Source organism: Pholis gunnellus (assembly GCF_910591455.1).
Source record: "Pholis gunnellus genome assembly, chromosome: 6".
Taxonomy (NCBI): domain Eukaryota; kingdom Metazoa; phylum Chordata; class Actinopteri; order Perciformes; family Pholidae; genus Pholis; species Pholis gunnellus.
In genome coordinates this window covers 9,954,423-9,966,533 of record NC_136532.1, presented here as the reverse complement: position 1 = coordinate 9,966,533, position 12,111 = coordinate 9,954,423, and the positions used below count along the sequence as shown (strand labels likewise).

At 39.6% G+C, this 12,111-nt stretch overlaps 1 protein-coding gene across 1 annotated transcript in view; it reads right to left on the bottom strand.

The window, feature by feature from the left end:
- Positions 1–6,371, bottom strand: part of ntrk2a (neurotrophic tyrosine kinase, receptor, type 2a) — a gene marked incomplete at both ends in the record, with an annotated part of 75,411 nt that extends 69,040 nt beyond the window's left edge. The window contains 4 exons of the mRNA XM_079160930.1: positions 424–492; positions 980–1,051; positions 2,556–2,630; positions 6,118–6,371. Coding sequence (XP_079017056.1) covers positions 424–492; positions 980–1,051; positions 2,556–2,630; positions 6,118–6,371 — 470 coding nt within the window. The remainder of the gene's footprint in view (positions 1–423; positions 493–979; positions 1,052–2,555; positions 2,631–6,117) is intronic.
- Between the last annotated feature and the right edge of the window lie 5,740 nt (positions 6,372–12,111).

The following is a 12,111-nucleotide window of genomic DNA, read 5'->3' as shown; positions in this document are numbered from 1 at the left end:
CTAAATGCAATGTGAAAATGACTGCTTTATTACAAGTAATATGAATTAGTAATGGGAGACTGGTGAAAGTGTATGGGTGGAGCAAGTTTGCTTTTATCGATAGGTGTCATAGCCAATCACACATTTACAACGCTGTGGGGTTTAATTGCATCTTGCCCAGTTCAGCTAATCTCAGTCTTCCCCCTGTTGCTATCTAAAGCTAAATAATGATAATAATATTTATCTGGCTCCAGGAAATCTCAAGATTGCAGGCAGCAGTATCCCATCAGATATGTGACATCACAGCTCCTATAGGAATATGTTTTTCTACATACTGCGATGATAGATGGGAGGGAAACCACAGAAAGAGAGTCGGGGAACCGATCAACTGACAGACAGACACAGAGATGGACAGACTGATAGAGAAGGCTGAACTGAACTCACAGATAAGACATGTTGAGGTGTTTGAATATCCTCCAGGACAGCGATGACAGGTTGTTATCTTTCAGATTCCTGGAAATGAAGTCGAACATCAGGGAAGGAGATTGCGTTTGTAGAACCGCATCAAAATATTAGATTGGTGTTCCAGAAACTAACAACTCATTTTACATGCACCAATGATCCTGAATTATTTTTGTCATTAAAATAAATTTGTGCATTTGATCAATATAATAAGTACCAAACTTTAATCATGTTGATCATTTATAAATCCTGTTCAGTCGGAACCTGAGCCCTGTCACAGTTTGTTTCTTTTCTTCCTGTTTAACTTTCTTTTGATAATATCACAAATACATTTTCACCTTTGGATATACATTTCCTGTTCATCATTTTCAACAGTGAATAATCCGACAAATTAATGAAATTGAAACATAGCTGTACATTTTAAAAAATGAGACATTTTGAACAGGTTCGTCTTCAACAAAGTCAAACAACTCACTCACTAAAAGTGATGAATAGATCTGCACTGTGGCTATGAAGTCAATAGAAAGCATGAACTCACAGGTACTGTATCTTGATGTTGTTTTGAAAGGCCAGCTTCGATACGTATGTTAGCCTGCTGTTGGTCACCGTTCTGACACAAAAACAAATAAAACAGCGTCATTGCCATCGCCATCATGAATAAAACGATTATTAACAAGAACTGCAACATCAGCAACAGCGAGAACAGGATTTCAGGTTCCCGATCAATTTAGATCAGTGGATTTTCTAACAGGTCATGCAGTAGGATACACACAGAAAACCAGAATTCTCCTCTTATTATTGCCTTATCTCCTAAATGTAGCATCGGAATACTGACATCGGCAGATATTAGTGTCGTTATATAAGTGTAGGTCAATGGTGTGTGGTTATAACTGTGAAACAGTTTATTTCACATTGAAAAAAAACAATTATCAGTCGATTTGTTTTGCCATGAAGGTGACCTTAAAACTAATGATGCCAACAAAAGCTATCCATCTGAAGATAATGTACATCCTATGGATACATTTGTGATTCATTTATTATTTGTGTCACATGGACTTCTGAGACACCAAGAAATACTGTTGCATTGGTGAAACATTTTTCACAGATGAACAAAGTGCTAAAACTCCAGAGAGACCAGTAAACCTGCCGGAACCCGAACGTAAAATACTAAATTTAGGTTTGTACCAAACATCAACAGTTCGTCAGGAACAATTTAAGCATTATGAATACAACACTGTAATCTGTTTTGAGAAATAGAAAATGAATGAATCATACAAAACAATGATTTCACCCCACTAATCCAGGGCTCATTCAACAGTCTGCCACAGTGCAACGCCAACGCCTGCACATTTGTAAATTTACTAGATGTCTCAATAGAAAGCTTCTTTCTACAGGAGTCAGGTGCCTTTAATATTCCTACACTCTGTCCATTACTTAGCACTGTTAAAACCAGATGCAGACATCACCATCTGATATGAAAAAGTTGGTCTGGCAGATGTTTTGTAACGGATTCATTTCTGTATGGGACTGTTGTCTGTGATTGTGGCTCAAACACAGCGCTCGTTTTGTTCCCACTGGGTCTGACCACTATTAAAAGCATACTCTTGCAATAACTTGCTTTGTACTAATCGGTCCACCAAATGGAATATTGGCTGGGGAAATTAGGAAGTGTCCACTTAACAGGGTATACTGAAAGAAAGTGCTGCTTGGTAGACAATTCTCTTTTTAGATTAAGAAATAAAAATGAGACACAGAAGCATAGCAAAACACAGTAAATACAAAATCCTGCGATTAACCAAACAACAGACTGCCTTAACCACAGCAGGAGAATCATCAGTAAAGGCAGAGGATTATAACAAGCCAGATACGTCAAATAGTGAAATTGTTCTTCTTTCCGCCCTAAAATGCTGCATTTATATTGGGCCCTAAGCTCGAACATTGTGTACAACAGGAACATGTGATGTGTGATGACAGCCACAGAATATCAAAATATGCAACATAAAAAACACAGTGTGTAATCATTTATTAGCAAATGTGCTTATTGACAGTAGCTCTGTATATTTGCTCTGGGCCAAAGTGTTTGTCTTGTTACTATAAGCCATAAAGAAACTTACAGGTTCCTGAGATTCTTGTAGTAGTGCAGGTCTTTGTCGTTGATGGAGGAGAAGCTGCTCTGGTTGGCGATGTAACTGTCAGGGAATACAAGTGTGTGTCAGCAGGCTCATTTGTTAACGGAGGGAGGCATAAACAGAAGCATTTCGACAAGACAAAAGGACATAACAAGCTCATATAATTAGAGTTCAAAGTTAAAAAATGAACTGTGGCTGATCAATGGCACACGAGGGGGAACTGGTAGTTTGTCAAAGTTGAGAAACAGGCACAACTCTCCGCCCTTTTTCCCTCAGCTGCACTGGAGAAAGGCACTTGACCCGTTCAAGGGCAAAGAGAAGATGATTGTTGGCAACTCCCTCGTGTGAATGAGTAAAACTGTGAGAACGGATTCTGAAAAACAATATGTGTACTTTTCAAATGTCCCAGCTCTGGGTCCACATGTCTGAGAACATTTAGAGATAAAGAAAACCAGGCTAATGTCCCTTACAGGGGGAACATGCTGCCGTCACAGCAGAAAAACCTTCAGGCTTACTGTTGCACGCATTGTTTAGCGAAATCACAAGGTCATTGAATAATGTGTTTCATGTGGTCAGACTGGGAACAAAAAAACATCTCTAATTAGATGCATTGATTTCCAAGATCATTACCTGGCGGTAGTGAAGGGCCTTCAGTCTAAGATTTGTTTTTGTTGATAATTATTTGATACAATATGCTGTATTTTACCTCTCTCAAGTCTCTAAATGATTACCAAAATAATTACATGTTTGTCACTGCATGACGATGGATACATGAGAATTGAAAAGACAACACCTAACCCTAAAATATTTCATAGGGGTGTCCTGGTGGCCTATTGGGCTCCAAGATGCTGTGCCACACCACACACCATGTAATCACAACGTCCCCGCTTCGAGTCTCGCCGGAGACTTTTGATGCTCGTCCCCTCTCACTCTCTGTCTCCCCTCATTTCCTGTCAAACCTCCACCGTCACTATCAAATAATGTAAAAAAATAAATAAAGCCTGGAAAAAGGGCCGTGGAAAAAATAGTGATAACATTTGATATGTGCCTTTCAATAATTCAAGAAGCTGACCCAGAATGTCAGCGTTTTTACATCAGTGCACACTGATGAATTAAACACATTCTTTGAAAAGGAGCATCTTCAACAAACTCTTGGATAAAAATGACTTTCACAGAGGAGTCGAATTGCCTTACTATAACAACTAAATTAAATTCTGACTAAATATTTGTCAGGCACAAATTGTATTTGTAATCTGCAATAAATCACCAATTACAGCTTCAACATTAGCAGCAAAGTATCTGTAAATCAGCCATAAAGTCAAAGGCAGACAGGCAATGTTCCAGTTCAAGTAAGACTGCTGAATAATAATACCAATGCCAAATAGAGTGCTGCAGGGAGGGCGTATTTTTTTAGGCCAACCACGGAAGTTAGCACCGCACTGCATGGTTCCCTCGAAAAAAAGCCAATGGGATTTTTCCATTTATTTTTTTTGGGCCCCAAGTTTACTTGCATGTTTTGTTCAGCAAGACAATCTTCACAAATGAGCCCCAATTTTATGATTTATGTCGCGGGAAAATGCAATCGTCAGAAGTAAATAGCTAGCATTAGTCTATGTACGAACTGTGTCGCATGTATAAACAACAAGGCTGTGAAGGCGGACTATTTGGCTTGATGGCATTTTGTCATTTAGCCACTTGTTAGCAACCACCTATTTTAAGACAAATAAAAGCTTAAAAATCCACAAGAGGGGTATACAGACGTATTTTATATCGTAGAACAAAATAAAATCTCTTGAGCTTTAGGTAACCACGGATCTTATTTCAGGCATCGAAACCAAAAGCCCATTCAAAAAACCCATTGACTTCCAGACGTGGATACCGGAAGTGCAAAATTGCTAACTCATTTCTGGGTTTTAGGACTCAATCCTGCAGCACTCTCTACTAAGAGCATGCACATACTGTTTATCCATCAATGGTTTTTCATCAGGTTTCATGTACAATTCACTTCATGTTTGTCTTAGTATGCAGGAAGGAGTTATGCGTTGAGTTTTTACACCCATAGGTGTCTGCCCTTAATGAGATTGCCTGTGGATGAGTATTGTGATACATTTCCTCATTATTAAAGGCAGGATTATCTATGAAACAACTTCCTTTTTTGTTTGTATTTTAGTTATGAAAGCCAACACCCCTCTCAAAAAATAATGAATATTGTTCAATATCATTTAGCACCTCCTAATGTGTGTCTATACTGAAGGATTTTAGCAGATGGGATTATGATTTGTTTGACTCACCTTACTAAACACGTCCATACAAGACAGAGATGACACATCAACACAAACTGCAGTGTGTGAGTTTTTACATCCATTTAGGAATTCACACTGACATTGAAAGCCAATTGTATTCTGTGTGGGCAGAAGTTACAAAATAAGGATGTATATAACCAATTAACACAGACAGAGAATGCGATAACCTATATTTCCATGTTTTGTTTTGTTTTTGGCAAGGTCGTTTTGGAATTGGATCACGCATGGGCATCAGTAATTTGTCTGTTTACATTAGACAAGCACTAGATGAATGAATTTGCCAGACTGCTGGCTCATTGAAACATCGCCCAAGGCTTCTCCCAAGTTCATCTCTGACAAGTCGTTATCAACAAGGCCGTTTATTGTTGCCAAGAAATATATTGCTGCAATTCAATATTTTCAATCTCCTCTTTTAATTGCTCTCGGATATAAATTCTGGATTTATTTCTATGACGTTTTATGAAAAGAGGTTACAGTAGCCTATACATTTCAAATGCACACTGACATGCTGCATGTATTATCAGCCAGCGTTCCGAGGAGGAGGGTCCAGTCTTCAAATACAAGCCAAATGTTGACTCGACTAGAAAAATGTTTCCTTTTTTTTTTCTTGAACATCGATTTTTCTCAGCTTCTGTGGTTCATTTAAATACACTCATAAGCCATCTTGGGAAGTGTCTGTACAAATATTTGGACGGTGGTGTCTTGTGTGCGTGTCTCGGTTCACACACACACACACACACATAGGCACATGCACGCGCCCCCACACAGATAGGGCTTTGTCTAATATGATAAAGTCTATAAACCTCAACTGTTTTTTTGTTTTTTTTTAGCTGATTCCACGCCAGCGATGACAGGTATGATATGATGATATGATGGCAATGAGTCTGTTATGCAATGTTACACATGATGCGTGTCTCAGCCGAACCCGTGCCGAATAAATGAATATGTCTTAGATTTATATCCAAACTGGTAAATCTGTAAATTCGCTTTATAGATTCATGCATGAGATTAAGATTAAGTGCAAAAAAAAAATCTGGACCGGTTCTGGCTCTTCCCTTGTGGACCGTGTCAGTCAGCTCCAGACACAACTGGCAGATGATGGTTAGAGGATGGCATTCCTTTATTTGGAAAGTGTTGGAAAATACAGCCCAAATTGATAAAAGCGGGATGAATATGAAAAGGACCACTTATGAATCCGACATCTCCCTTTTAAATCTGACGCTTATGAGAGAGACACAACTCACATGTCGGTGATGTTCTCCATCTCTGCCTCGCTCTGCAGGACGGGGAAAGCATTGATACCCCGCTCCGGATCCACGCAGGAGATCCTGGTGCTGCTGCAAGAACAAGAGGACGGGCATGCCTCCGCGGACAGCCACGGATCTCCAGAGCTCACTGACACCCCGATAACCCCAACCCACCACCACCAGCACCGCCACGACCCAGACCCTCTGCCCGGTGAAGAGAGAGCCCCGCTCCCGGGTCTCCAGGCGCTCATCTCGGGTGCCAACTTCAGCTATAAGGCTCGCTGAACAGCCCCCACTACCCGGCCCAGGTTGGCTGGGTTCAGTCCCGGTTCAGCCAATCAAGGAGAGGAGAAATTAAGCAAAATCCGATGTTTGGGGTGGATGCAGGCGGCGCGGCTAGAAAAACATCTGCCGTGACTATGCGATGACAGAAAAGAAAAAACAACCGGAGAGTGTGTCGTCCCTTTCCTGTGTGTCTCCTCCAGAATCCCCGTCAGTCCGCTAGTCAGTCAAAATCACACTGCCACACTGACGGGTGTGTGCCAAGGAGGATCTCTCTGTCGCGCGCGCTCTCTCTCTCTCTCTCACTCTCTCTCTCGCTCTCTCTTGCTCTCTCTCTCTCTCTCTCGCTCTCTCAGCTGCTCAGCTGACACGCACCGACCGGAGCCCCATCGACACAATGTTCTCTGTGTATGAATGACTCTCGACAGAGGGAGAGAGAGAGAGAGAGAGAGAGAGAGAGACTGGTGCTGGTGCTGGTGCTGGTTGGGTGGGTGGACTACGGAGCAAATGTCAGTTCAGGACGGGAGAGCCTTGCGGTGCTCACCACTGTTCCCGCGTGGGGATGAAGGCTGGTATGAGGAGAGAAGGAGGCGTACCAGCACCAAAGCAGATCATGCTTATATTGATACCGTATCGATCCCCTTTAGTGAAATGATGGAAGTTTATTGCTCAAGGGCAGTAGCCTGTAGCAGGCGTTTTGCTGAACTTATGTTTTCCTGGTCATCAACCATTAAACATCTGTTTAAACGTTTGGGCCTTCAGGGGTTAGGGTTCCTTTTGGACTCTGTGACAGGCTTCACCGGCCTTGCCTTGAGTTGTGAACAGAGAGTCCTTGGCTAACAGAGAGAGAGAGAGAGAGAGAGAGAGAGAGAGAGAGAGAGAGAGAGAGAGAGAGAGAGAGAGAGAGGGAGAGAGAGAGAGTCTGGGGAGAGGTCAGGTTGAAAAGGTTTCTATGTTAATGTATCTACTATAGCTGGCTTGAGATGATGTGCGTAAATAAGATATAAGGAGCTATCAATTAACCAGCTCTAATTGTCCTAATAATTATTAATCATCATTATCATCTTGTTGGTATGCTGGGTGTTTCATAAGTGCACCTGTGTGCAGTTAATCAGTGGAAAACAAAGCTGTCTGAAGGAGGTCTTATTTTGAATTTAGGTCGTTCAAAGTGCCGTCGCATTTACAGTCTTACCTACAAGAAAAAAAACCATTAAATCCCATTAAACAGCATGTGTTAGCATATATAATTGCCCTACGGGCCTTTTTTAAAGGCAGTTGAGCTGATGGGTTCTTCCAATGTAAATACCCAGGACAAGAGGTGGATGTAATGTCTAAAATGTTACATGAGAGAGAATGAGAGACCAAGAGAGAAAGAGGGAGCAATCACCAATCATCAAGTGTTTAGCTGGCATGTACTAGGCCAAGCGTCACCTTATTAAATCATTAGGCCATATTTCATAATCATACGGGGCTCCCAGCCAAACCAGACCTGAATCAATAATCTGTCGTCTCAGAGTGGAGGCTATACGGCTGCATGCCAGTCACTCTGCCGCTATAGATCTCCCACTGCTGGGTGCATTTCTAACAAAAGAGTTGATCTGTCTTTTTACGCTGTACAGCCTTTGAAGAACAGAGCGGAGCCTCTTCTTCTCTTCAATCTTTCACCTTGTATGTGAGAGACAGAAAACGACAGCATATCTGCCTGTGAGCAGCAACAGCCCCAACACATCACAGCTGTGAGGAGTCCTCTCCTCTTTTCTCCTCTCCAATACCCTGTCCCCAGCTCTAAAATGACGTTTGTGCTGACGCACGGGCAGAGCTGCTGAATAGAGGAGTTTAATTATGGAGCCCTGCCTGTGTCTGAACCAATCTGGTGGATGCCTCCCTCAGAAATCAGGTTGTACGCATTCGGCACCGAACAGTGTGGGCGTACAAATTAGAATATCTCACAAACTGAATATTCCAATTACTCTCACGTTACTTTTTAAATTTGACAGAGGTTGTAACCTGTGTTAAAGGTCTTTGACTTTTTAAACATGCAATCACCCTCATGAACCATCTGTCATTTACAGACAAAGCATCAGTCAGGATGGGTTTTATCCAACACTGTGAGCGTATTATAGTTTGCCATGCATATTTAGCTTCTAGTGTTTTTTATTTATACTGTACAATGGATGCATTGCTGTCACTGACTAGATTCAAATATGGTAATGTGTCCATACTGAGAATTTTTTTTAACTGACTTAGCAACCTAAGTCCATTGTCTATTGTCATGTATATCTGGAGTTAGACACCGTTTTAATGATTGTCATATGTGGACGGGTTTGTACAACAACGTCAGCATCTGCATTCATAAACGATGGCTCCTCAAAAATCACAGCACCAGACCCTTCCCTGTTTCCTGTAAGAGTCAATTATCTATATGGAGCAGCTCAAGAATTTGTTTCTGGATGAAAACAGATCACAATTACTATCTGAGATGAACAATATTATAACTACAAATGGATTAGTGGCATCACATTCAACGTTTGTTGCAGCACAATCTACTTTTGTTGCATCATAGCAGCATCAAATGAGCAAATAATGTGTTTATTACTAGTACTTGATTCACACAAGGTAAAGAAAAAGAAAAGATTTTCTTTCTCAAGTTCAAACATTTATTGAATACTTTTATAATTGATTCATGTGGGCCCCTAAAAATACACAAAGGAGCTTATATCCTGCTTTATCCCAAGGCTATGAGTAACAGAGAGATGGGGTCATAATTGGGACACTAGACATACTGAGTAGATACAAGTATGTGCAGAAAACACACTAGCTCTTCTAGTGGTGTAAAGGATCATTGTCCATCCGTGATCAGTACGAATCCCCCTCACGGTTCGGCAAGCGTGTGAACTAATTACACAGTTTAACGTTTACCATCCAAGTGTTGAATAAAGTTTTACTTATCCGCAAATATTCACTACAATATGCGATCAGGACTCTTATAATGTTACATTGTAAACAACCAATCTGTATTTAAATTGCCAGAAGGAGAGCTAATAACGATGGCAGCACTGCTAACGGCCAACGAACGAAGGTTACATTCACTTACATTATGATGCGTTCAGGCTCTGTCGGGTAAAGGTAAATTATAACGTATCATGATGTGTTTCCTATGTAATCTCGTAAAATGTGGTGTTGGTGAGAAACTTGAATAAATCCAGTTGTTTGAAGGAGATGTTTTCACAGCAATATAAAATAGATATTAGAGAGGGAATTATGAGCGGTTTACACTAGCTCTAAACAGCTTATAATGCATCATTAAAACTACTAATGACAAGATCTGTTTAATCACTGAAAATACAATCTTTTATTTCCTAATTATTTGAATTATGTGTTTTTATGAGGATAAAAAAAAACAAAAAATTACTATAACAAAGTAAAGAATAACATTTAGAATCGTTGGTGGTTTACACTGACATCAGAGCAGTCTAAATGATTTTTTGGACGGTGGCAAAATAACAATACTCTGGAGCCTTGTAGACCAGCTGCTATAATCAAACAACAAAGGGATCTGTTTTTGCCAATATGGATCGTCAATTATCTGCAATTAGTATCTGCGGCAAAAAAACATGATTAGGGATCTCTAAAAGTCATATTTCCTCCCTATGTTTCTTTTGTCCTGATATGTGATCTGATCTGTGACTCTGATACGTGATACGATCCGAACCGTGAGTTTTATGATCCGTTGCACCACCATCTTCCACTGTCCAGTGTTTTTCCTCCTTTTCTAGCTGTGGGGGGTTTTGGCACATTGTGTATGGATAAACAAACCTCAGTTGAAAGGAACCACTTCCATGCTGTGTCCTTGTTTTTTTTGGAAATCCGGCCGACAAAATGCAAGACAGATGCCTGGCCTTTTGCAACTAAAATGGAGTAATATCTAATTATTACAGCTTATTTTCTTTTCACAGGATCGCGTCACAGGATGCTACGCTTTTATACACAAGCATGTCAAATTACAGAAATCTTTGCGAAGTGTTCTTCATTACCACGGTTATATTCTACCGCAATTTGATGTAATGTTTTGTCAAATTTCCTATACTTATTTGTTATGTAGATAACTCAGTGTTTAGCTTTGAATGAGAGCTCCCAATATGTCACCCAATATATATAAATATTGTTACGTGGACTCACATGAACCTATTCTAACCTCTACATACCAGCCATGCGTATAAGAGGCCCTAAGAAATTATACACTAGTGCTCTCTAGTGGCTGCCGTGATACTTAAGAACTCTGACTGCAGTGTGTCATTTGCACATGCTACATTCATAAAGAAACAATACAATATTACCAGGGACATTTTTCTGTAAAAATAATTCAGTTTAGGAAAGAGACAGGGTGAGAACAATTGACTCTATTGAAAACACTCTGACAGGAGAGATACCGCAGGTCCTTCCTTCTTGCTGCTGTCAGACTGCACAACCAACACCACTCCCAGTAAACCACACATACCAAAAACTGACAATTCCTTTCATTTATTAATTCATGTGCAATATAAATCCAATGTATCCACTGAGCAATATTAACAACCATTCAGTCCGACTATATCATATTTTAGTTTTTGTTGTTTTTAAAAATGTTTTACTTATTTATTATACCTTTACTGTGTGATTACGTATTTATTATACTTGTTTTTCTACCAATGAGCTTTAGTTCCTTTAACTTAGAATAAATAGTTGAGGTGACAAAGGTGAAGCTGATAAAATAGTTCCATCCACTTTAAGTTTAACCTACAAGTTTTTTAGTGATACCAACAAGACATTTCAAGTTGTATAAACCTTAACCCTAGTTGAGGCAACATTGAAAAACTAGTTAAACCAACAAACTTGTATTTTTTCTTGAGTTTTACAAACATGAAAATATAAGCTGTTTAAATTAAGTATCTTGTTGAATCAATTCATACATTTTAGTAATGCAAACATTATAATAAAAGTTGGTTCAACGAAGCATTTTATTTAATTATCTTTTTTAGGCAACCAGGTTACTTTTTCAGGAATAGTTCATCTTAATTGCAATGTTAAGTTAATAAAAAAAAATGTAACTGGGTAATTTGCCCACACAACTTAAGCTTCTATGTAGTACTACATAAAAACCATTCATCAACACCAAAGAACATTCAGAATGCTACTTTATTCAATTTCAAAACATACAGGGCAAGTTTGCTGTGAATCTCCTTTTAGTCTCAAAACATAACCAGGAGGCATAGCTGATTATGGCAATGCCACATATTAAACATGTTGTCTAGCTATTAATATCTAATAAAACTGTCTTAATGATGTGCTTTAACCATATAAGAACAATTGTCAAGGTATAAAAGCAAAATATTTTAACTATAAAAGCCTACTGCTTTACCATTAACCATTTACCATCAACTTGCTAAGCATCCTGTTGCGTAGTCTATGAACTTTGGCAAAACAATGGTCTATGTTGAAGCAGCATAGATGACCCATCAGTGTTGCAAAGGAATTAGCAACATCTCTTAGCTTGTGCAGAATGATGTTCTCCTCCAGTACAACAGCAACATCGTTCATCTCTTTTGCCAGCAACTCTTCCTTGTTTCCTTGTTTATTCTAAGACAAAGAGAAGGCCAGTGTCCACTCCTTTTGTAGCCTCCTCTTTCGAACTGGAACTTTGAGTTATGTCCTATCATATTTGCCACATGG